We start from the raw sequence: 27,776 nt of genomic DNA on the forward strand, positions 1-27,776 counted from the left end.
CTTCTCCACTTACACTTCTAACCAAATACAGCGTCGCCACTAGATTCCTCCGCAGAATACCGTGTTCTAAATGGCCGACTACGGTATGCCTGAATGGCTTTAATTCGCATACCCTCACCCGTGCGACAATGTAGACACAGAATATTAGGCGATTTCCAGAGTACTAAGCTTACTACGCGCTGTCTACGCTGTCGTCACTGTCGTGTACGCTGTCGTCATTCCTCTAACCTAATGGAGCCTAGACCTCCGTTGGTATGCAGAAAAGGAATGGCGCAAAGCCGCCTGAATTTTTATGTAGACACCACCGCCACCTCAGAGCGCGACTGAGGTGTCCACTGACTCAGTGAGCCAATTATGCGCCTCTCCATTTCTCAAAACGAACGGAGAACCCGGTTAGGCCCCTTTGGTTATGCGTGACGCGTTTCACAGCTGCAGTTGTCATTCTAAGATGTTTCTACTAAATAACTTGTACGGAGCTATCACAGCTTTTGCTGTAAAAGAAAGTCTTTGAGACCAAGCCGACTGTGTAGAAACATAAAATGGAAACAAAAGAATAAATACGTGAATAGACGGCAGGAAGGAGTGAAATCCGGACAGAAACATTTTGATGAACATTAAAGAAGCAGCATAATTCTTTTTGGGGCTAGATCAGGTTGACTAATGACTGGGCCATATACTCAGAAATAAGTACGAACATGGAGATGATATATGTCTGCCATCATAGAAGTAGTGTGCGAGATCATAAGGTGATGCCAATAGCTATCTGTCCGTCCATGCATTCATTCATCTGTCCGTCCACCCGCCCGTCCCTTCTGGCCATGCATTTAGCCTTCCTTCCTTCCTTCCTTCCTTCCTTCCTTCCTTCCTTCCTTCCTTCCTTCCTTCCTTCCTTCCTTCCTTCCTTCCTTCCTTCCTTCCTTCCTTCCTTCCTTCTTTCCTTCCTTCTTTTCATCCATCCATCCATCCATCCATCCATCCATCCATCCATCCATCCATCCATCCATCCATCCATCCATCCATCCATCCATCCATCCATCCATCCATCCATCCATCCATCCGTCCGTCCGTCCGTCCGTCCGTCCGTCCGTCCGTCCATCCATCCATCCATCCATCCGTCCGTCCGTCCGTCCGTCCGTCCGTCCGTCCGTCCATCCGTCCATCCGTCCGTCCATCCGTCCGTCCGTCCGTCCTCCACCCGCCCACCCGCCAATCTAAAATGAGAGAAAGAGTGACGTGTGAGTTAGAACGAAATATTCTGGTGGGTACGTTGGGCTGTGAAAGGGAAGCAGATTATATGAAGGGTACAAGCAAAGTCGTTAGTCAAAGTGCGGCAATATAAAGATGAAGTCATTTCCTTGAAGCATAACCTGCATAAATACACACGTAAAACTAAGAAATCATCTCCAGAGTGCCTACCGTATATTGAAAACTTATGAATAGTAAAAGGCTATTATAAAAAACCGTTCCCGAATATTCGCTGCTTTTGTCCTTCGGGGCGATTTCTTCAGGCGAGGATTCAGCTTAATGTGGTTTATTATTTCGGGACATTTTGTTGCACGGGATTTTATTCTATTAGTACTGGATTATTCAGCAGAACGGGTCAAAAACTGCAAATTGTTTTGTGAGAGGGTGGTGCATAACATCACACAGACATCGATGACTCGCAATGGGACTGCGCAGTTTTTGAATAATATTGAACCAACAAGGCCGCAAAAACTGAAATACATGCAATCTTTCTGCAACGTATGCACATCTCCAGCTAGTGTGTGGAAACCACGCAGAATCAAGCGAACACAACAAAGACAGAGTGAATTAACGGACTGCTTCCCGAATGTGTTTCACAGCATCCGTACTGCGTATTGCTTCAAATCTATGCGCGCAGCTTGCAGACATTTCATCATGATTCCTGAAATACAATACCGTCCCTCATCTTCTAAATTCTTCAAGAAACTGCACTGGTAAGGCTAGGCAGACTCATACTGCATCTTTGCTTCTGTTTCTTTCCACAGTACGGTGGATTTGACAGCAGATGCGGGAACAACTTGGTGAGTATAAAATTTCATCCCAGTCACAAGCATCTTGGAAAGTTACAGACGGATGAGAGTCAGGACAACCTTAGACTTCAATCAGCCAAATGATCGCCTACTCGACAATAGCATATATTCATATTATCAATCGGACGAAAAAAATGCGTAGAATATAAACGACTATATATAGCTGTCATATATTACAAGAAAGCATTGACGCAGTAGGAACATTAGCAAGATTTATTGTGTAATGCAAGAAAGGCCTTTACGAAAATCATTTTGAGTTTGATTAATCAATGTTCATTAATATGTGCTACTAGAGTAGTATACAAAATATGCTCCAAAGTTTTACAGGCGACAGAAGTCAAAGACACTGGTCGATAATTCGCGACATCACTGCGGGGGCCCGTCTTGTAGATTGGCACAACGCTCCCAACTTTCCACTCTTGTGTCAGGAAAGACACTTCTAGAGATATATCATAAAACTTTTCTTTAGATACGGTGCAACTGACGGTGCAAAGCATTGAAAAAGGCTACTTGGAAGCTCATCAGGCCCACAAGCTTTTGAAACATTCAATCCCTTACCGCGCTGCGAAAATGCACACTGCGTGGGAGATGTTCCATTTTCCCTTCATAAAAAACCATCTCCCGCTGCCGGGACTCTATTCCGCAATATCGGGCTTAGCAGCGAAGTGTTATAGTCACTGGACCACCGCGGAGATAAATATGGCTGACCCTTTATCCTTCTTGAAGTTCGTTCGCCCCTTTCCAAAGGCTGTGCTGAATAAGCTTTCTCATGCTGCCATCGTATTTTGTTTCTTCTATTTCCACATGGGCTGGATATATGCAGTTCTTCGAGCTCACTCTGCCGGAGCTCTTCAACGTAAGTAAAGCGCTTTCTGTTTTTCAGGAAAGAAGTATTTGTTTTTGCTTTAATAAGGTTTACCTAGATATCAGGCTTACCTAGTGGTTAATCAGGTTTACCTAGTAGAAAGTTGAAGTATGCCGCACAAATTACGGGAAACAAATGTTGAAATATCATCTTCTATCTGTCCTGAATGGACTGCCCGGTGAAGACAACCGAGATGTTTTCAACAAATCTTTCAGGGATCTACGCGGTATGTTTCTCTAACCTAAGAAATGCACCTGGCAATATAGTGAGTTTCTTTGTTTTGTTTGTGAAATAAGCGCAGTTACAGCGATGTGTGTTATTTTGTTTTTGTTCCTTACTTCATTTCACTTTCTTGCCATGGATTCTTTATTCTTAGCCACTTTCTGTACACTGCATTTTTCAAGTTCTGAAACCTCAAATTTGTTTGCCTTTTGTTATCTGTATTTTAGTTTTTTTTTTTCATTTTGTACGTCTTTCTGCCTTGTGAGCAGCTGCGTTCTCTGCTAATTCACTGGCTGTACTTCAAACATACCGCGTTTTCCACTGCATGCCTTGTAAGGAGCATGGGCCTCGTCAAGCCTCTTTAGGACTTTTTGTCCATGGCCCTAAGCATCTCATGATGTTTCAAAAAACTGATTTGATTTGATTCGATATTTGAGACGGCAAACCTAATATCACAGTTAGAATCATAGCTCCTTCACTAAACCAGTCACGAATTTCCACTTCAGAGAGTGACTAGCTCGTTAATCATTTCCCGACTGCAGTGGTGCCATACGGAGCATCCAATAAAACTCGCCGCCTCCTATCATTAATTTGAGGAACGTGAAGACTTAGTGTTTGTTTTAGCTTTTGGTTTGTCTCCCAGGCTCTCGTATATATATATGAATTTCATAAAGCATATGTTTCCATGACGCTCTGTCCATGAGAGTGGGCTACGTCTACTAATCTGGGGGTACTGGCCCTCTGCGAGCTCTTGATTTTTATACAAAAGCTGTAGACATACTTTGGAACTGGTATCATCATATTATTTTTAGGCATGATCATTGAGGCAAATTCTGCGTTCTTTATGCTAGACGTTGTAGCTAATCTTAGAAGCATCAAAAACTCCTGATGATTTCTTTGCGATGCAAAAATTTGGCTTCGCGCGAAACTGGATTCTGTATTTGCGCGTAACTAAGCTGGCTGACACAACATGCACTGAGGTTAGCGTATTTCTGTCTGGCTACAATCCCATAGCTGTTTTAAGGCTGTCATTTGGGCTTACTCTGTTGTATCTGTGTGTACTACTGCGTAGCTCTGAGCAATTTTGTCTTCACTTGCATGAAGAAGGTAGATGGGAAAATTAGTGCTGCATCCGCGATGCATGCCTTTATCGTTGTTCCCAATACTTAATCGCAATATACTGCTTTCAGCTTACGTTATATGCTTCACACTGGGAAACTGCCGAAGCAGCAGTCAGCATCTTACAAGACGTTATTGTTCAATTGGCCAAAGAACGCGACGCTGGTGGTGAGCACTTTTGCAGCGGCGCTAAAAACCTGCACGCTGTCCCAACGAAACTAAGCACAAACAGTTCAAATGAAAAGGATCTTGATTTTTCAAAAACGGCGAAACAATCTTATTGATGGAAGCAAACGCCCAGGGGTGAATAGTTTAATGGGAGCTTCAAAACTTGTTTTCAGAACTAGTCGGGTGGGCAAACGTATTATTATAAGACTCCATAATTTACATATATCTGTGTCTAGGTAATCACATTGACTGCGTGACACTTTCTTTTAATAAATTTTTTATATATAACGGGCAATTGTGTGTCACTAGAAGGTTAAAAGGTTCTCAAGAAACGCTGCACATTTTCTGGAAAATAATCGAATGTCAGGAAATTCGCAAAACGTCTGTTTTGCATTTTTTCAAAATTGAAGGTTTAGATCACGCAGAACAAATAAATGTAATTTTGTGACTCGAGAATATTTTTTAAGTCGATATATGCATTTTTTTGCTTCAGGAAACAGTTCAATAATACTTTTTGGCTTTAAGAAATTGTAGCGCAAAATTCTCTCAGGATATTATACGTGCCAGGAAATTCACTTTCAATGCAATAATGTAACAAGGATTAAGAACTTCACGCTGAAATTGCATGTTAGGATTTATCACTTGTTCTGCTATCTTCAGGATAACATCATAGTTCCAGACGAGTAAGCCTTCATTAGTTAAGCGTCGAAATTTTCTGGAGATGTTAATACAGAAAGGGCCAACTATCACTTTGACTGTAAAAAACAGTCATCACCGATTTTTTTTTAAGATTACCGGAACGTCTTTAGGACCAAGCAAATCTAGGTGCACAAAAATGTGCTGTATTATACTGAATAAATACAAAATATTGCCTAATGCATGCTTTTGTTCTATTGTCGGAAGACCGATCTTGAAAAAGATTGGTCTCCCAATCGAAACGTTGAGTCAAATAAATATGTTTCCTTTAAGGAAGCGTATACATCGCTATATAATCCTTTCAGCAGTCAAGTACGTCATGCTCTCGCAACACACACACACACACACACACACACACACACACACACACACACACACACACACACACACACACACACACACACACACACACACACACACACACACACACACACACACACACACACACACACACACACACACACACACACACACACACACACACACACACACACACACACACACACACACACACACACACACACACACACACACACACACACACACACACACACACACACACACACACACACACACACACACACACACACACACACACACACACACACACACACACACACACACACACACACACACACACACACACACACACACACACACACACACACACACACACACACACACACACACACACACACACACACACACACACACACACACACACACACACACACACACACACACACACACACACACACACACACACACACACACACACACACACACACACACACACACACACACACACACACACACACACACACACACACACACACACACACACACACACACACACACACACACACACACACACACACACACACACACACACACACACACACACACACACACACACACACACACACACACACACACACACACACACACACACACACACACACACACACACACACACACACACACACACACACACACACACACACACACACACACACACACACACACACACACACACACACACACACACACACACACACACACACACACACACACACACACACACACACACACACACACACACACACACACACACACACACACACACACACACACACACACACACACACACACACACACACACACACACACACACACACACACACACACACACACACACACACACACACACACACACACACACACACACACACACACACACACACACACACACACACACACACACACACACACACACACACACACACACACACACACACACACACACACACACACACACACACACACACACACACACACACACACACACACACACACACACACACACACACACACACACACACACACACACACACACACACACACACACACACACACACACACACACACACACACACACACACACACACACACACACACACACACACACACACACACACACACACACACACACACACACACACACACACACACACACACACACACACACACACACACACACACACACACACACACACACACACACACACACACACACACACACACACACACACACACACACACACACACACACACACACACACACACACACACACACACACACACACACACACACACACACACACACACACACACACACACACACACACACACACACACACACACACACACACACACACACACACACACACACACACACACACACACACACACACACACACACACACACACACACACACACACACACACACACACACACACACACACACACACACACACACACACACACACACACACACACACACACACACACACACACACACACATTCTTAAGAAACGAAGCAAAAAAAAGAGAAAGAGAGGCGTTGTTGAATGCAAAGTAGCGAGTAGCGACTCAGTGGGAAAATAAGACAGTATTGCCACGTAGTGGTGACTGCAGTCCGGCGAACAGGAAAACAGCGAGAGAATGTCTTCGAAGCGAAACTATTATCTGGGCTTACTCGCACCCGCAAAGAACTGAATCACTCGGCGGCGGCGTAGCAACAAGCGTGCTCGGCGGTCGTCGGACAGAATGCCGGCTGCTCTCGGCCGTGCTCTTTTTAAAGCTGATAGGAAACATTCGAGATAAAGCTTGGAAAGTTACTGGAACACACTGAAACAACGTAGAGTAGTCGGCTCCGCCTGGATGCGATCGATCGAGATGAATCTAGGCGCGTCTTGCATCAGAAACAAAGCGATAAAGCGGCGTGCCGGCGGCTTTGATGAATGGACATACAAACACTACAGACAAACACTACAAACATTCGCGGCAGTATAATAAAATGCGTGGCGGTGGTTTACAAAAACAGTCGAATAGGCAACCACCAATGGTCCTAAGAAAGGTCAAAACGCGGAAAAATACGTAAATTTGATAAGTAGGAGGCCGAGCACAGAAGAAACTGTGGTGGGAAGTGAACACGCTTGTCGGCGTGAAAGCAGCGGATGAAGTTAGCGGATCAAATCAAGTCTTCTATGGATGTGCACGGAAGATGGCATTCCCGGATGGGGCGTTTGCTTCTTTAGAGCTTGCGAGCGACTTTCTTATAGAGGGTCAACGCAGGTATTACTAAGAGAGCCTTAGTGCATGGTCCAGCATCTATGATCCAGCTGTTTTTTATTGGATAAGAAGTGATTACTGATTGGTTAGTAGGCTCAGCTCAACTCAGGGTAAGCAGTGAATAATTTTTAGCACCTGACTACTTTTACTTGGGACACAGCGGATACATATATTCGCTGGCAGCGTAGCAGTGATAATGAAAAGTCATATTTTCACTTTCCCCTTCGCAGTGGCGAGATCCCTTCAACAGCTCCTCGGCCGATTGATGGAGCCTGAAAACAACCTGAGCTGCTCTAATTTACCAATGATTCCAATGATAAAGCAACTAGATGAGGTAAGCAATGCAATGGCCTGACAACATTGCGATCTCTATTTGTACCCACCGGCTCAGTGTCAACAAATGACTCTCAACCAAGTTAAAACACACAACAGAAAAGTGTCCATCGTCACAGAAAAGTATGTGTAATGTTCTCGACGAAAACCTTTTGTAAGAACAGAAATGTTTTTTGGAACAAAAGAAATTTATATTGTTACCACATAAAAGTGCTACAGAATATCAAACCACAGAAAGGAACTAGTGTAATAGAGAAAAATATCACAAAAGAACAGAACATTCGGTCGTTACGACAAAACTATAAAGTATGATATTCTATTGTTGACAAGGTTCTGTCATTATTTTCTATTGGCAGTGCTGTCTTTATTGACGTCTGGCTGTTCCGACATGGAGTGGCGATTACGAAAATTCCCTCATTCAACGAATATGAAGTTTTACAAGCACAGCATACGAAATAAAACTTTATAATTGGGGAAATCTGGTGGATTCTTAGACCTTAAAAGAAACTGCTATTGACGGTATTGCTTTCTGTCCTAGCCATTTATCGGAAAAATACTGCGATATTATTTACCACTTTACTACGTGTTGAATTTTTGTCATTTATTCACGTTATTTTGATTACTTTCAGTCGGTGAGCCAGTCACTTTGAGTTAAGAGCTATCATATTCTTGCTTCCACACGATGATGTTGCGCTCAACGAGAATACGACGCCCCTCGTATTACTTATTTGAGGTATTCCCAGAACTCAGTCAGTATTTGTGTGCAGCTGTAAACGCGTTTAGGATATTTTTACAAAGCTACCTTTGGGGCCATTTTTCCGCATAATAAATCGTGCTTTCGACATCAAAGCGAAGTTCCTGTTACCGCTATACTGCCGTTTTAGATAATTTCATTGTATGTTTTGAAAAAGTAATTTCTTCTCACTTAGCAGTAAAAAAGAACTTCACGATTTCATTCCGCTAAGTAACCAGATATGATTAGCGGATTCGGGGTTTTTGTGGAAAACAATGAAAGGTGGCTGCGGCATGAATGCCTTCGTCCCACCTCGCGTCTCATTTACGGTTGCTTGCAGACGTAGTTGCGTCGGGAGACGGCAACTTTTATGCGTAGCATATTGCAATCACTCAGTTCAGCCCTTGGGGGCGGCCGAACAGCCACCAAACCACGTGAAAAAAAAACAAAACAAAAATAAAAAAGAAAAAAAACAAAAACATAAACAAACAAAAACGGCTGAGCATGGTGGCGGTTGCCACCGCCCCGTTTCAAAGGGGGCGCTCCTATCCATCCATCCATACGTCACGGAGGAAAAGCTGCTGAGAAAATCGAGTGCCGCCAAGCAATACCTCGCGCAAAAAGACCGCGCAATATGCAACGCATTCTTGGCTTAACCAAGCTAAGCCTGGGCATCTTTTTTTTTTTTTCACTGGAATTGCTTTGAGAATTTTAGACATACAGACTTTAAATTGGTTCCTAAGGCTACAGTTTGCATTTCGGAGATCTGGTTGTTGAGATAGCAGAAATGTTGCGTTCCGGAAGAACACTGCACTGGCGAAGATATTTCTGATTCGGAACTTTTAGTCCTCTCTAACCTAACCCGCTGTTTAGCAATGAGGAAGCCGAGGTACGCAGACGACGGGAACTATTCACAATTATAGGCCGTGCCATACATGAAGAGACGGTGAGTACACAAATGTGAATACTTTTAGGTCTGCCCCGCTGCGGTGGCTCAGTGGTTACGGCGCTCGGCTGCTGACCCGAAAGACGCGGGTTCGATCCCGGCCGCGGCGGCCGAATTTCGATGGAGGCGAAATTCTAGTGGCCCGTGTGCTGTACGATGTCAGTGCACGTTAAAGAACCCCAGGTGGTAGAAATTTCCGGAGCCCTTCACTATGGCGTCCCTCATAGCCTAAGTTGCTTTGGGGCGTTAAACCCCAATAAACCAAACCAACCTTTAGGTCTTTCCCATAAATGAAACAAAATCCTGACTGTGCGGAACACACTGCCCTTTATGTAATGTTCCTAATACTTATGTCATTGTGTCCGCTGGCAGGGATGCAGGTGAATTAATAAGAAAACTTCTCACTGCAAGAGCTGACCCACATGGCTCTACAATCAGTAGTTAGAGCAGGCCTATTGGTAAATGAATGGGCAGTTGAATGTTTTTGATTCTGATATTGATTTTGTGCGCGGGTTTGACAATGCGTGACTTTTATTATCGCACTTATTAATGTTAATGCGTTACAAACGATATTTCACTGCATTTTAGAAATTAACATATTGTAAGACGGGGGTTTATTAAAGGCACTGGGACCGTATTAAAGGAGCAGGGCGGCAACAGTCTGCGGTCAGCCAAAGCAAGCCCAAAGCACGCGCAGCGATGGCACTGCCGCTGCTGCACAGAATGTTCGTCTTCGTCTGTACAATTGCCCCCGGGGAGAAAAGGAGCCAACCTGGCGACTTAGGGCGCAGGCAGGACGGCTGGGTCGTAGAATGGCTTGAGGCGCTGGACGTGAACAGTCTCGCGTCCACGGCGGCGGCGATCAGAAGATGGGTTGAGAGGTTCGACAGTGTAATTAACTGGAGATGTGCGCTCCAGTACGCGGTATGGGCCATGGTACTTGGCAAGAAATTTTGATGACAAACCCGGTGTATTCGTCGGAATCCAGAGCCACACAAGGGAGCCGTTGGCGAAGTGTGGTGTTGTTTGGCTGAGGTCGTGGCGGGATTTCTCTCTGCACTGGGTGTCAGTCGTGAGGGTACGGGCGATGCGGCGACAGTCTTCGGCGTGCTGGGCGGCTTCAGATAGAGGCGTATACTCGGAAGCATCGGGTTGGTACGGGAGAATGGTGTCGATGGTAGCAGAAGGGTGACGGCCGTAAAGGAGAAAGAAAGGAGAAAATCCGGTAGTGGACTGCGTTGCGGTATTGTACGCGTAGGTTACGTACGGAAGGACAAGATCCCAGTTTGACTGATCTGAGGAGACATACATAGACAACATATCACCGAGGGTACGATTAAAGCGCTCGGTGAGACCGTTGGTTTGCGGATGATATGCGGAGGTGGTTCGGTGAATTATATTGCACTTGGTGAGCAGTGATTTCACAACATCCGACAGAAAGGCGCGGCCTCTGTCGCTCAGCAGTTCGCGAGGGGCGCCGTGACGAAGGATGAATCGGTTTAAAATAAACGAGGCCACCTCTGAGGCTGTAGCGGCTGGAAGGGCTGCGGTTTCGGCATACCTTGTCAAATGGTCAACCGCGACGGTAGCCCAACAGTTGCCGGCCGAAGTGTACGGGAGGGGACCGTATAAGTCAATGCCGACGCGGTCAAATGGGCGTGGCGGGCAATTGTAGCGGCTGCAATTCTCCAGCAGAACGATGAGGAGGTGGCTTGCGACGTTGACAGATAAGGCATGACCGCACGTATTTGCGGATGAATGTGTACATGCCACGCCAATAATATCGTAGTCGGATGCGATCGTAGGTCTTGAACACTCCGACATGACCGCACTCCGGGTCAGCATGAAAATGGGCGCAGACTTCGGAGCGAAGGTGACGGGGAATAACTAGCAACCACTTGCGGCCGTCTGAGGTGTAGTTGCGGCGATAAAGGAGGTTATCACGTATTGAGAAATGGGAAGCATGGCGGCGAAGAGCGCGCGAAGGCGAACCAGCCGTTGGGTTGGTGAGGAAGTCAATAAGAGAAGAGATCCATGGGTCGGCACGCTGCGAGGAAGGCATGGCGCTGATGTGAAGCAGCGGTGAGGAGGCGTCGAAGGCGGAAAGGCTGGAAATATTGGCTGGAAGTGGGCAGCGGGATAGAGCATTGGCGTCTTGATGTTTGCGGCCAGTACGATACATGACGCGGATATCGTACTCCTGGAGGCGAAGGGCCCACCTCGCGAGGCGACCGGATGGATCTTTCAGAGAGGAAAGCCAGCATAGCGCATGGTGGTCGGTCACGACTTCAAACGGGCGTCCGTAGAGGTAAGGGCGGAACTTGGTAAGGGCCCAAACTATCGCCAGACACTCTTTTTCAGTGACCGAGTAGTTAGATTCAGCCTTTGTTATCGTGCGGCTGGCATAGGCAACGACGTATTCGATGAAGCCAGATTTGCGTTGTGCGAGTACGGCGCCGATGCCTACCCCACTGGCGTCAGTATGGACCTCGGTAGGTGCGTTTGGGTCGAAATGGCGCAGTATCGGCGGTGCGGTGAGGATACGGCGCAAAGAATCGAAGGCGTCGTCACAAACTTGGGACCACTGAGAAAGATCGGAACTGCCGGACAGAAGTTGTGTCAAGGGTGCAGCAATTGAGGCAAAGTTCCGTATAAACCTACGGAAGTAGGAGCACAGACCCAGGAAGCTGCGCAGATCTTTGATAGAAGTAGGTCGAGGAAACGCAGCCACAGCACGAAGTTTAGCCGGGTCCGGACGTACACCGTCCTTAGAGACAACATGGCCTAAAATGGTAAGTTGGCGGGCGGCAAAATGACACTTCTTTAAGTTGAGCTGAAGGCCGGCGTCAGAGAGGCAGGTCAAAACGTGCTTCAGTCGGGAGAGGTGAGTGTCAAAGTCAGGCGAAAACACGACGATGTCGTCGAGGTAACAGAGGCAGGTCTTCCACTTCAGCCCACGCAGAATGGTATCCATCATCCGCTCAAAGGTGGCGGGAGCGTTACAAAGGCCGAAAGGCATCACAGTAAATTCATATAGGCCGTCAGGGGTTACAAAGGCTGTTTTGGGGCGATCGGCCTCTTCCATGGGTACCTGCCAGTACCCGGAGCGTAAATCCAAAGAAGAAAATATTTCGGCACCTTGCAAGCAGTCTAGCGCATCATCGATGCGTGGCAGGGGATATACGTCCTTGCGCGTGATCTTGTTAAGGCGGCGGTAGTCTACACAGAAACGGATGGAGCCGTCTTTCTTTTTGACAAGCACAACTGGCGAAGCCCAAGGACTGCTTGAGGGCTGAATGACGCCGCTCTTGAGCATTTGGTCGACTTGATCTTCAATGACTTGGCGCTCGGTTGTTGACACACGATAGGGGCGCTGCCGTAGAGGAGCGTGAGCACCTGTGTCGATGCGATGTGTGACAGTCGAGGTTTGGCCAAGGGAGCTGTGATGGCAGTCGAAGGAGGCGCTGAACTGGTGGAGCAAGTGGATAAGCTGCTTGCGCTGCGGCGGAGGAAGATCTGCGTCGATGGAGCGGAGAAACAGTTTTGTAGAGGAAGGAGTGGGCGTAGAAGATGGTGGGCTGAGCGCAGTGAGATTGATGTGCGATGTTTCGTCAGTCTCCTCACGGGTTATAATACACGCGATGGGTTGGACACTGCCGACACATTCGCCACGGCGCAAAGCACTAGGGCAGGAGAACGGGTTACAGACCCACAGTACGGATAGGCCAGCAGAAATAGTCAGAACGGCGTAAGGCAGGGGAAGACACTTCCGGGGGAGAAAAGTATGAGCGGGCGTGAAAAGTACAGTGTCATCACGAAGAGGGTCACAACAGAGGCGCACAAGGACGGAAGAGCACGGAGGCAGGTCGACGTCTTCGGCGACGAGGGCTTTAATACATGGCGACGAGAGAGCAGCGTCCGGCAGCGATTGGGGCAAGGCAGAGAATCCGACTTCAGCGCGAGCGCAATCTATGACCGCAGCATGACGAGACAGGAAATCCCAGCCCAAAATAACATCGTGGGAACAAAACGGCAGGACGACGAACTCGATTGTATATAGGACGTCCTGAATCAAAACTCGTGCTGTGCAAGCTGCTGACGGCTTGATGTACTGAGCGCTGGCCGTGCGCAGCGAGAGACCGGCAATTGGCGTCTTAACTTTCTTCAAGCGGCGACAAAGTTGTGCGTCTATTACTGAAATTGCGGCGCCAGTGTCGACAAGGGCCATGACAGAAATTCCCTCGACCGAAACGTCAATCAGGTTCGCAGGTGACAGCTGAGGTCTTTGATAGTTCGACGGGGACGCAGTTCTTGCCTCAGGAACTGCGGCATCTAGTTTTCCTCTTGAGAACTATTAGGTCGACGACGCATCGGAGAGATGGAGCGGCGTCGCGGCGAAGGGGAACGGCGATCGGCAAGTGGTGAGCGTTCGGGGGAGAACGGACGAGTCGACGGACGGGGCACAGCAGACGCAGAGTACTGACGCGCTGGAGGCCAGTACCCGGCCGGCGGTGTCGAGACTGGGAGACGGCGACGACAATAGCGGGCTACGTGCCCAGGCAATCCGCAGGTGTAGCAAATAGGCCGGTTATCCGTCGTGCGCCAGGGATCTCGGCCTCGTGGAGTGGGTCGCATATAAGGTGCCGGCGTTGGTACGGGCACTGACACTGTAGGGTACGTAGGCGGCTGAGTTTGAGCAACGACCTCGGCGTAAGTCAGTGGACGGGCGGCAGGTCTTGGGACGACGTTGGCATAACTCAGAGGCGTGGCGACAGGTCTGGGAGCGGCGTCAGCGTACGTCAGTGGAGCAGCGACATGTGATGGTGAATGGGCGGACGGAAGCGCCTCAGCAACCTGCTCGCGAATAGCATGTTGGAGAGCCGGGGCCAAATATGGTGGCGACCCCTGAGGGCTAGGCAAAAGAGAAAGCTGACGGGCCACCTCCTCACGCACAAAGTCTTTGACTTGCTGCAGCAGAGAGGAGTTATCAGCTGCGGGTGTCAGTCCAGCAAGTGACTCTACATGAGCTGAATTCTGACGAGTCAGGACCCGCTGCTTCCGCAGCTCCTCGAAGCTCTGGCACAGCGTGATGACTTCTGAAACGGTGCGCAAGTCCCGCGCTAGCAGCATTTGGAAGGCGTCATCATCAATACCTTTCAGAATCTGCTTTATCTTGTCAGCTTCCGGCATGCTGACGTTCACTCGGTTGCAGAGGGCGATTACATCTTCTATGTAGCTAGTGAAGCTTTCGCCTACCTGCTGCGACCGTTCACGCAAGCGCTGTTCGGCGCGGATTTGTCTGACGGCTGGGCGACCAAACGCTTCGGGGAACTTCGTCTTGAAGGCCGACCAAGTTCCAACGTCCCCTTCATGGTTGCGGTACCATAAATTGGCGACACCGGTAAGATAAAAAATGACATTGTTTAGCTTAGTCTCGTCGTCCCATTTGTTATAGAGACTCACACGTTCGTAAGACGCGATCCAATCTTCCACGTCCTGCTCATCTGTTCCGCTGAAGACAGCCGGGTCCCGCTGGCGAAGGGAGCCGGCACAGATGACAGTCGGTGGGCCTGCTTGCACGGCTTGATTTTGGGTGTCCACAGGCATAGCAGGTGTTGGAAGAGTGCGGTTACGGAGCTCCAGAGCCGATATCGTTACCCGGCGACTCCACCAAATGTAAGACGGGGGTTTATTAAAGGCACTGGGACCTTATTAAAGGAGCAGGGCGGCAACAGTCTGCGGTCAGCCAAAGCGAGCCCAAAGCACGCGCAGCGATGGCACTGCCGCCGCTGCACAGAATGTTCGTCTTCGTCTTTACAATATTTTCAATAATAAGTTTACATCTTTCAGTTTGCTATCTCTCGCGGCTATCAAAAACGGTATTTTAAAGGCACAGAAACTTTATCTGACCACATTTGAATCTGGTGGCTATTGCAGCGTTAAGGAAACTGCATAGGTTTTAGAAATCAACGAAACTTGCAGGTAAAGCATGCGAAGTCTTTTTGGGCTAGCACTTGAAATAGTGAAGCAATCGCCGATTAAAATCCGGACACCCTTCAAGCTTCTCCGCAGCACACAGCGCACGGTGGGGGGGGCGCATGATGACGTCATAGAAGGTATCGGTACATTTCCAACGCACAAACGCCTGCTTTGAAGGAAAAAAAAACCAACGGCACCGAAGGCGAACCCTGCCGAGAGTTGTTTGGCAGCGTCTAACGAGTCAGGGCAGCGTGTGGCTGACGACAGAGGTAACTTGAAATCATACCTTCCGTGACGTCACGCTGAGTTTCCCCGCACTCCTCCGGTGTTTGAGGAGAAGCGCAAAATTCAATCGTCGATTACGTCACTGTTTTAAATGCTGGTGCAAGAACACTCGGCATGCTTTACCTACAGCCTATATAGATTTGAATCCTTGAATATCGCGAAATTCTCAAAAAGTGGTGCAGCTGCCCTTTAACGTAGCTGTGCTATCCGCCCAGTTCGTTACCTTCTCACAACCAGTGAAAATTGTCCCACAGTAGAAAAAAAATTACCAAATCTTCGGAGAATACCGCGCAGCTTTCCTTCGTAGCCTTCCGGCTCATCTCGTGTGGATGCTAATGATAGGCCCTGCTTTGTTTTAGGCTGCTTTTGGCTGCTGCTTGCGAGGATGCGGCAGCAAATCCCGAACTCTGCGACCGCGTTTCAATGACGGCGAGATGCAAAGGACTTCCGTGTGCTTTTAGGTGTGTGTGTTCGATTAGGAAGCGCCGGCGGCTGAGATTGATTGGAAGCCCTTCACTTTGGCGCGTATTTCTCTCTTCGTTTTTTGACTCCATCTATTCCCTAGCAGCACGCTCCACCTGTTCACCGAAAATGAGATATATCCTGCTCCCTCCCGTCGATGACATCAGTTAAAACTAGAAAGCATTAGGTGGCCCCTCGACAGAAAAACAAAGCGTCGCTCAAAGAGTGGAACTATAAATCTCATGATTCGCCGAGTCGGTGTGATATCATTCAAAGGCATGAAAATAAAAATGTTAACCCGTAATAATCAGTGCTAGTACTTACAGCTGCACCAACTACGAAGGTATACATTAGAATTGGAATAGAAATAGAATGGGAAGAATTCTGGAATGGCATTGCAGTAGAAGTTGAATGCTCTCGCATAACTCGCACGTAAGTTCCCAAAGTGCACCGTGTAACTTTTTTATTATTGTCATTGTTGTTAAAAACGTCATAGGGCACTGCGGAAACCGCATTGGAGCAATGCGAAAGCACTGACGCCTCCTTGCCGCCTCTAATTGCTCCTTCGCGCCGTCTTCTTCTGTAATGCTCGCAGGCGCCGGCGTGTTTACTTTTCCACAGGCATCTTTTTTCTATAATTTGTTAATTATTGATTAGATTTCAATTAACTCCAATGCCCCCATCGTTTCATTTACCTTGCTCTGTAATTAATTCAAAACTAATTAATTTATTTCGCACTTCATTCACTTAATTCACAATTTTGACACAATCCACAGTTAATCAATTTAATCCACACTATAATTATTTCATTCTGAAATAATGCATTTCGTTCAAACTTAATCCACATTTGATTTACTCTAATTCACTTTTTATTCATGGCAATGTATCATTAAGTCACATTATAGCCACATTAATCCACCTTATTTTATAGTTAATAAACCTTAATTCACTCTACGGCACCTTAATTAATCTTCATTTACTACTGACGTTTCTATCATTTGTTAATTATTGATTAGATTTCGATTAACTCCAAAGCTTCCATTGTTTGACTTCTGTATTCATTTCGGACATTCAAAATACGCGCGGCGCGTTGGCTCCGCCCATCTTTCGGTCACGTAGGCCAATCGCGTGGTACATCACATAGTGCATCATGTGGTACTGCACTTCCGGCGATTCAAATTTCGCGCCACTCCAGGGCCGACCACGTCCACTTTTGATCACTTTTTTGGCTCTAATAAATTAACTAATAATACGATCGGCACCGAAATTTTTGCGCCTTATCCTCAAATCACCCTCCTTCAATTATGACCACTTTTGAGGCGTTATCTCGGCATACTTTCCCACAGTCGCTCTGGACGCGGTTTTGATGACAAAAAGCCGCCGACATGGCCTAGTAATGCTTTCGAATTAATAAATGCTAAATAATTGGTACCAAAACTGCCGAAACAGCTACTACAGTAACTGCTACAAGTGCGTCTGCTAAGAATATGAGCGGTTGATTCCTTACTAGACGGCTTCACTAAAAACAGCGCCTCTCCTGCCCGCTACGCCATGGATCTCCGATTCAATTTTCCTCTCCTGCCCGCTGCACCACGGATCTCTGATTCAATTTTTTCTTGTTTTACAGCAGTGCATCAGCGAAACGGGATCCTGCTACGTAAGTGCCCGGTGAAATATTTTGTAGCTGCGGCCGAAGCGCAATTTGATTTCGGAGGAATCCATGGTGAAACCTAAAAGAAATCGTCTTTCACGAATTGCTGATCAGTATACTGTATATAATCAGCGAAACCATTTTACGTTGATGCGTTTATTAGCTTAAATCATTGTACAGTGCAAAAGCTGCGCGATAGGAAAAGAATCCCCACAGGGTTGTAAACTACAGACGGAAAAAAAAATTGTTCAAAGTTTGTTTTGTAATAATATAACTGTTTTGTTTCGTTCGTGACCGCATTATTGCGAGCAGTTTACCGAATGAGCGAAATAATATACTGACAGTATATTGAGAATCTAAGAACAGACTGAATCTAATGATGCGCTAGCAAATCGATCCTTGAATGAAAATACGGACCCATTGCACCAGGTTTTGTGTTTTTGTGGAAATTCTGCTCGGGGTTAATTGCGTAACCAATTCCTATCGAAGCCCTTTACAAATTCTCCAGTTTGTTTTATTTATAAGACAAGCGTAACACTAAGTGCAAGTTTTTATAATCAAGTTTGACTTGTTTACATAAGGATAAAACCACGAATCCCTGCGCTCAAAGCATATAAATCCTGCACCCCCAAAACGTCTGAGACTAAGAACAACCTCAGCAGGCTTTATTGCCGACCTCAGGAATGCCGTTTTGGACTAAGATCGGAGATGGTGATAAATATGGACAGATGAATAGGAGGGTAGCGCACAATGCTTACAGTATGTTCAAGACCGGATCTTTCTCTTGCTTCGCGGGGCGCCTGAACGAAGCTTTCGAGTTTTGCGATGCATCGGCCCGAATAACCTACATTTAGGTTTAAATATAATAAACATTTCTTTAAAGAGAAACAATTTCGTAAGTTGAAGCTAACCATGATATTAAAGAACCTAATCGTCCATCCATTATAAAGCAGCCACAATGGAAGAACCATAGCATTCTGAACAGAATCGCCAGTCTGTAAAAACGGCATTATTGCCAACAACGAAGGGGTGCGAACCTTCTTCGTTTTGTATGTGCGAATTGATACTTTTCGCTAACATTAGGAACCTGTGCAAAGCAAGCGTGATGCACTTCATCCTTTTATCTGCCCGTGTATCCCCGATATAATTGCACTAAGTGAAACGCGGCTTCTCTCTATGGTAAACAAACGTGAAATATCTTACAGCATATCCGATTTCAAAATTTATTCACAGTACTGTACTCTTTATCCATGTGGCGTACTCCCCAAGGCATTTCGGCAGCTATTCAGTCACATCAAAGCTGACAATGAACTATCATCGACTCCTTTCACGTATGCCCTCAAATCTGACGTCATAGAATGATTTTTAACGCTCATGCTACCGACTGCCAAATAGCTCTTCCTGCCTCGTTATTGAGCTCCTCGGCCCCTTTAATACTGACGTCGAGCATCAAGCTACGCCATCGCTGTTCATTCTCGGAGACACTACCTTTTTATTAATGTGGTGTAGCTTGCAGAATGTAAAGAAACCTTGAACTTCTGCTGTGTATTAGTTTTATCTGTTCATTTTTTTGCATTTCTTTCAGGATCAAATGGCCGCCACCTTTTCGGTAAGTACAGAAGGCAGTGGTAGTAGTCAGGCTGATGATGATGATGACAGAAGGCTATGCATCGCACATTCGTGTAGGTGAATGAACACGGTTAATTAGGTCAGCACCATCTGCTAATTACAAAGGAAAGAACAAATGTTATCCCAAAAAATGTTAAAGAGAACCCTAAGAGATCGGTCCGCAAAGAAGATAAGCAAACCACTGCCTACCAACAGTAGGTTTCATGGTATTCAGGCTAAGATACAATTTAGTCGAGGGTTTGACGGCATACCGTCTGCTCAAGAATCATGGTGATGAGGATTGCTGGTCACTGGCCAAAGTCAATAAAGATGAAAAGACGTTTCGGGAGCGCTACGGCTCCCTTGTTCACTATGAAGCAATCGGCGCACGGATCCGTCCTTTTGTAGCACTCAGTAGCGTTTTTAATGATTTAGCATAGATAGGATGTAGAGTCCCGTCATTCCTGTTTAGTGTGTTAGACGATGTACAATTAGACGAGATACGACGAGTTAAACGAGATACAATTTACGTAGTGGATGTTTAATCTCAGTACATAGGAAGTTTTCTAGCCTGTCTAAGCAAAGACTGATTTCAGTCTACCAGGCAGCACGAGAAATATCATGTAAGGTTGATATGAAATATGATAACGGTGAAAAACAAGTTTAAAAAAACCAACTTGGAGAGGCCCGCCTTAAGGGTATGACGCCATAGATTAGTGGGTTAGGCTTTTCATTTTGATCAATTGGAAACTTTTGAGCGCATTTTTCATTGTTTTCAAATGTTTCAATTAATTAATTTATCAATTACACACTGAAAAGTTTCTTAAATATTATCTACAAGCGTTCACTTCTCGTTCTGGGGATTTTGACATCATATGAACCCCTTTTTTCAATTTTTTCATTCGTTTCATTAATGAATTAATCTTTTAATTACTTGGGGGAACCGACTCTCCCAGTTTTACTTTTTTTGCTTTTTATGTCTAGGATTCAAGGCTGTCGCCGGACGCCCCCTCATCAGTTTATTTTTTTCCCTTCATGCGGGTTTGTAGGCATGCGCCAGAACGGAAGGCGCTGCGGAGAGCGTTGCGCAGACGACGCGACGCCCCGGCTACGCCCAGCCTTCTCCCGTCAGTCAGGTCGACGCACCAATGGAATGCCTTCAGCGAAAGTGTCCCGTATGATGTCAAACGAGCCAGAGTAGAGGGCGTGGACGTTTCCTTGAGGAAGGAAGGAACGAGCGGGCTTTGATTTGAATTTTTGCAGCTTTCCGGAGCGCGCATGGCTCTAGTATTTTGCATAGATTATCTTCGATGCCTCATCTATGCAGTGGGCTTGTTTTTAAAAAATGTCCTGAAGCTGAGCAAGTGCCCTTTAAGGGGATGCTAAGGCGTAGGAAAATAACACTATCTTAGGGGTTGTATTTTGATCTCGCATGATATAGTTGCGTTTCTCTAATTTTTCGTGGTACAATTTCGTTCCTTAAGTAACAACTCCCCCCCCCCCTTACCAGTTATCTTCAGATGATGTTGTAGAACGTTCTCTTTGCAACATTTCTATTACATGTGTTAAATTATTTGTAGGTAGTTCTTGGGTCTTTTTTAGCTGTCATCGTTTACCCACAACAAAAGTGTTACATTGAGCGCAATTTCTTTCGGATTTCCTGCTTCAAGGATTTGCTAATAAGTTGACATCTGAAACGTACTGTGTTTTTGGCAGCTGATGACATGTTTTGCGATTCCTAGTACCAGGGAGAGCACGTCAGCGTTTGCTTAGAACTTGTGATATTGCTGTTTTAAAGAATTGCTTGTTTTCAACTTTGAGCAGGTTTTGAGCAACTGTGAAGAGGGTTAACATTTGCTACAAAGGAGCGGTGCTTCTTCTTTCGCAGTGCCTTGTCGACAGAGGCATGAAGCGTGCTCACTGGCAACGGGACACAAAGTCGATCATGATCTGTCGGATGCTGTCGTCCTTCGCAGGTATGGTTCGCAATAGAGAACCAGAAGTGTTCCAGGAGGAATTGTACCTTGTTGGCAAACTGAAATGTGAGTACTTGTGGGCGTGGAGCCGAACCTTTGTACGAGGGAAATGCTCTTTTCCGTTGCCAGCTAACCGATAATGATCCGGTTCTTCCTATAATCCACCACTGGCATCGCACATAGCACTTGCCGTCTCTGGAATTCTCTTCATTACAGTGCACTAACACTTTCTACATATTTACCGTAATCTCGCGCACTGGAGGCATGCTCTTTACCAGGCATAAGTTGAACATGCGTTTAGCCTGGCGTTTTTTTGTATCGGTTATCCAAGCGGCAAATCTTGGTGGTCTAGTTAATAAAGGGCCAAGGTTTTTTTTTTTTTTTGGAGACAAAAAAAAAATTGCAAGGCAGATTACAGTCTCGTGTAAGACTGATGACACAGCGATGCTGTTTGAGCTTGGTTCGACTAAGTTAACCGTTATTATGCTCGTCATTTCTATCTCTTGTCGTCTATAGGTCCCCCCCCCCCCCGCCAGTGCCGCCAACCCTAGGGATTTTTCCCTGGGTCTAGGGAATTTGGACGCTGTTTAGGGGAAATGGGATTTTTTATGTAATCTAGGGAAGTTTCATTCGCTCGGATAGTTTTCTTTTCTCTCTCAAATTGTGAAGACAATACAAGCTTTTTTTGTTTTTTCTCTACAACTGCACGGAGGCCCGTACAACACCGCCGCGCGCTCGAGTAAAGCCTGTTTCACATGCAAGTGAAAACGTTTTGTCGCTGCGGCGCAAGAGCTGTTTAGAGCCATCGCGGCGGCTCCAGCAGTCAGAGCGGCGATGTTCCAACAAGTTACAAATTTTTCGCCGCACTGCGCTGCTCAATTTTCAGCCGCTTGCATGCATGTGGACCAGCCTTTACACGGACGTAGTCAGACGTGTATGGTCTCTGACTTGGCCAGTGGCACCCGCTGATGTGATCTGGCGCGCCACCGTCTTCCCTCAACACGCACGCCCCTTCCTCGCGCTGTATTTGGAGTTCGCTGCACGACGTGAAATTCCTATTTAGTAAGCATATCTGCATGTTTATTTTGGTAACTAGGAAAGAACAAGGGTGCCATTTTTGTTTGATAAAGGAGCGCCTTGCTGTAAATCTTAGGTAGTCTAACTAGGAGAACAATTCCAATTCTGCCGCCGCGGTGGCTCGCTGCCTATGGTGCTCGGCTGCTGACCTGAAAGACGCGGGTTCGATCCCAGGCCTCGGCGGTCAAATTTCGATGGAGGCGAAATTCTAGAGGCCCGTGTACTGTGCGATGTCAGTGCATGTCAAAGAACACCAGGTGGTCGAAATTTCCGGAGCCCTTCACTATTCATCCCTCATAGCCTGGGTCGCTTTGGGAAGTTAGACCCTCCAAAATTATAAGACATAATTCCCAGTTCCACCACGCCGAGCAAAGTGAGTTGACATCACATGAGGCATAAAAATGCTGTAACAATCACTGCTTCATTGTTTTAATTGACTCAAACTGTTAGGTCAGCCACCCTCTATAGCAATCGCAACAAATGAACAAGCAGCTTTCATATCGCAGTTTCCGTACACTCCTCAAGCGACCTCCAGGCATTTTGTACGTGGTATCCTTCGGCTGGGGTCTAAACCGACACAACATGAGGGAAAAAATTCAATTATTTCCACATGCCGATGCATGTTTACTATTTATCTTACGTACAATGAAGAAAAAAAACACAGACACGTTATAAAGCCATTGATTTGTAATTTCCAAAGAGCGCTACGGTTTATCTTGTAGCTTCATATAGAAGTTCTTCATTTTAGATCCTTGATTTTAAATTTACAGCTAATTTGCTTACAAACGTCTTGTAATAGGGTAGCTGCATGATAAAACTAGCCACTGAACTGCGCATAAGTATACATTTTTTCACATTTGAACGCTATTTTTCGTATCTAGGGAAATGTAGGGAATTTTGGTTGAAAATTGAAGGAGAAGCGGCTCTGGAGGTTGGCAGCACTGTCCCCCCCCCCCCCCCCCCCCTTAAGATCAACGAGCACTCAGTCATCAGTACGTACCACGAGTGGTATTTCAGTACCACCCACGGACGCCTGACGCCTTCTGTCGGAGAGGACGACAACTAGTACAATAATAGTTGTCCGCTCCGAGACAACGGTGGCAGGCGTCCGTGAGTTCCGTGAGTGACCTCATTACTGCGAACATAGCTACCGCTGCGAACGACTAACGGAACAACCTCCGTCTTAAACAACATCGCTGTTAAAAAATACGTGACTCACTACGCTGACGGGCATGTAAAGAATAAATCAGCGTTTCGCCTGCATCGAAAAGCGGCCCTACCGCGGCGGCCCAGTTTCGATGGAGGCAAAACGCAAAAGGCGCCCGTGTGCTGTGCGATGTCAGTGCACGCTATAAAGATCCCCGGGTGGTCGAAATTATTCCGGAGCCCTTCACTGCGGCACCTCTTTCTTCCTTCTTTCACCCCCTCCTTTATCCCTTACCTTACGGCACGGTTTAGGTGTCCACCGATATGCGAGACAGATACTGCGCCATTTTCTTTCTCTAAAAACCTGTTAGACAAGGAAAATATCGATGTCATGCTAATAACACGTAAACAAAAGTTGAAATAAAAAAGTAGGAGATCCTTGCCGCTATTGCGGAGTTTCAAGCAGTATCCATAATTAGCCTTGTGTTATATAGTACGAAAAGTTTTTACTTGAATAAATAAGAAAAATTCCACACGAGCAGCTGCATCGTCTTATATAGCGTCACGGTACATTTGGCACACCAGATCCTTTTGATGGCATTAGCATCGCATGTTCTATACACCTTAAATGTCGCTATGAGAATGACAACAGTAGCAGTGATGACATGCAATATATCTGAAGAACGGACGCCAGTGGTGATCAATGTCTGTGCTGTGATTTTTGCAGGCTGAATGCTTTCTTGAGTTTAAAGTAGAATGGGTACGCCTAAAAATGCGTTTACACCAAAAGCGCGTTTACCCGCCGCGGTGGCGCAGTGGTAAGGCGCTCGTCTACCGAGCCGGAGTACCCGGGTTCGAACCCGACCGCGGCGGCCGCGTTTCGATGGAGGCGAAGCGCACGAAGCGCCTGTGCTGTGCGATGTCAGTGCTCGTTAAAGATCCCCAGGTGGTCTAAATTATTATTGCGAAAGCAATACTACTTGCACTTTGCACGGTGACCACCATCGTGCCGCGGCGGTGCCAACCATTGACCTTCATTTGACCTTGATTGCATTAGTTGGATTAGATTGGATTACATTAGACTGGATTGGACTGTATTGGATTGGATTAGATTAGATTACAATAGATTACAGTAGATTACTATAGCGCCTAGACAAGCTAAGCCACAGCGAATTTTCCGGAGACCTCCACTACGGCACCTCTTTCTCTCGTTATTCTTTCAATCCCACCTTCCTCCCTTCCCTTACAGCGCGGTTCAGGTGTCCGCCGAGATATGTGAGACAGATACTGCGCCGTTTCCTTTCCTCTAAAACCAATGTACCAATTTTACCAAAAGCGCCTCCCAATTCATTTCCCGCAGGCAACGAGGTACTGAAGGAGTACTGGAAGCAAGTGGACAAATGTGGTTACAAGCGACTCTGCTAATCCGTGCTCGCTGTAACATTCGACGCACTTCATGGTATTCTATTACTGCGGTTGTGGTAACTGCGTTGAATTTAAAAAAAAAAAATAATAAAGATATTTGGGTTCATGAAAACCACGTGCAGATTTCTTTCTGGCATTCCAATGTTGCGCTTCCTACGGGAGTATTCACTTCGTGTATATTTGCGCAATGAAAAGGCGGCTCTTCGGCTCCCACAGGTAGGGTGTCTAGACGCCCTACCGCAGGTGGGAAGAATGTAGACTTACTGAAAAGAGTTGAGGAATGCCCCATGGAGGGATGACGCTGACATAAGGAGGGATGACGCTGTTTAACTAGACCGTTTCTGACACCTCAGCCAACTTCGACTTTCCTGCTAAGCACGTAACTTTCCCAAAGAAGAATTTAAGTCCTAATTGGCGAAGGTGGCTGTAAATCACAATAGTAGCGCGAAACCCATGAGGTAGATTGTGCTGTTTTGCGTATTACAAGGGTTCGATGCTTCTGGAAAGGCAACATGCGTGGATGTTTAGATTTGGTCATCTCTAAACACTACAAGCACCCGTAACTAACGCTCATAAGTAGAACACTGACACATTGTTCGCGCATTTGTTTAAATACCACGAGATCATAAGCAGGCGGCCACACCTCCGGTTAACCGCAGGTGGAACCCACGCTTGCTCGCATAGATACCGCTAGCTGGTTTATTCAGCGCATAATAAACTCGTTGTTCAGTAAGCGATTTTTCTTAGCAAACATCTCCACATATGTGGAAGCCAAGCTTGCACGCAGCGCTGATTCTGCACTGATTGTGCTGCATCCAAGTCTTAATCTATATCAATAGGACAAATTCAGATTTTGGCAGGAATACACATTAAGGTCCATCTTCAATTTCGTCTACCCGCTTGACTGAGTACAGGTAAAAAAAAATTCAGGGGGCACTTTGCCTCTCTAAAGTGCTGCAAGGCGAAAGCCTTTCCTGGCACACTGTTTGTTGTTTATTTATTTTTTATTTTTCATAATTTATTTTTCGTATCATTTTTATTTTTGTTTCTTTTCTTATTCTCATTGTTTTTGTTTTTTATTTTTCATATTTTATTTTCTTTCTCATTCCATTTCTGTTTTGTTTCTTTTATTATTTGATTGTATTTTTATTTTTTTCCTTTTATTTTATTTATGAAACCGATGCATTCACTAGACGCGCCTTTATTCATGTTCAAAACTTAAGCCTTCGTGGCGGAGTGGTTGCGTCTCCGCTTCAAATGCGAAAGGTCCTGGTTCGATTCCCTGTCTCGACGCAGTTTCTTTTAAGGCAAAAGCCTTTAATGGCTCATACTGACGTGACCAAGGCGTGTTAGCAAATTTTTCCGCGTTTCAGGTTGGTCGAAATGTTCGTGACGTCACTACGCGTGAATTTTGACGGGTGTCCACAGAATATGTGAGACAGTTACTGCGCAATTTCCTCTCCTCAAATACAATTTTCGACTGGTGTCCACCGAGATTTGCGAGACAGTTACTGCCTAATTTCCTTTCCTCAAATACAATTTTCATTTTCTTCATTACGGCTCCTCTTTTTTCTTTCACTCCACTTCCTCCCTTCCGGTACAGTGCGGTTCAGGTGTCCACCGAGATCACAGAGTTGCAGCGCCATTTCCTTTCCTCAAAAACAGTTGCGTTCAAAGGGCATGGTGGTGGTGGAAAACATTTATTTACAGATAAACTTCGGGAGGTGAGGTATGAGCTGACCCAAAGGGGGCCAGCCCTCACAAGTACTAGGTGGAGGTCCCTAGTTCGGGACCCCAGTGGCGTCGGCCGCTGCCCGGGCTCGCGCGACCAGGGCCCGTTGGGCCTGCAGGTCAGAGCAGCCGAGCAGGGTCGCCTCCCAGTCCTCCAGGGTTGGGTTGGGGTGAGGGGGGATAGCAGGGTTGGAGGGGCAGGCCCACACCATGTGGTAGATGTCCGAAGACTTCTCCGCACAGTGCGGACAGCTGCCAGAGAAAGAAGGGTCAAAGTGTTTTAGAGCTGCCGGGCACAGCAAAGTATTTGTATATAGGCGAAGCAGAAGCCGCTCCTCCGCCTTTGAGAGACCTTTACACGGGCGGGGATAAAGACTATGGCCAGATTGATAAAGTAAAGAAATGTCTTTAAACGAGATTGGCCGCTAGGGGGCCGTGTAGTACAGACGCACCCCACATCGGCTCCGCACAAAGACAGCGGAATTCGCCAATCGCCAGCATCATCAGCCAAAATTTCACCACCCACGGATCTGCGAATGTGAGCGCTGCACGCCATCAATTTTTGGCCCGCCTACGCCATTTTTCGGGCACCCACGGCCCTTTCTTCTCTGTGACCTCTCCGCCTGAGCTAGGCCTCTCTTCGCTGGGAGCTAGGCCTACTCCGA

At 46.3% G+C, this 27,776-nt stretch overlaps 1 protein-coding gene and 1 long non-coding RNA gene across 2 annotated transcripts; both read left to right on the forward strand.

Moving 5' to 3' along the window:
- The first annotated feature begins 231 nt into the window (after positions 1–231).
- On the forward strand, positions 232–19,587 carry LOC149367311 (uncharacterized). The gene is made up of 7 exons (XM_089573617.1): positions 232–252; positions 2,010–2,045; positions 2,878–2,910; positions 4,332–4,428; positions 7,990–8,093; positions 18,125–18,154; positions 19,418–19,587. The coding sequence occupies exons 1-7, from the start codon at positions 232–234 to the stop codon at positions 19,508–19,510; spliced, it is 414 nt and encodes a 137-aa protein (XP_089429743.1). The 3' UTR covers positions 19,511–19,587.
- A 132-nt stretch (positions 19,588–19,719) lies between these two features.
- On the forward strand, positions 19,720–25,459 carry LOC149367312 (uncharacterized). Its single transcript, XR_016284702.1, has 3 exons — positions 19,720–19,757; positions 21,645–21,798; positions 25,316–25,459. It is a non-coding gene; the product is annotated as an uncharacterized LOC149367312 (long non-coding RNA).
- Positions 25,460–27,776: the final 2,317 nt, after the last annotated feature.

The sequence above is a fragment of the Amblyomma mixtum genome, chromosome 1 (genome assembly GCF_055824585.1).
Source record: "Amblyomma mixtum isolate Tamu chromosome 1, ASM5582458v1, whole genome shotgun sequence".
NCBI lineage: Eukaryota > Metazoa > Arthropoda > Arachnida > Ixodida > Ixodidae > Amblyomma > Amblyomma mixtum.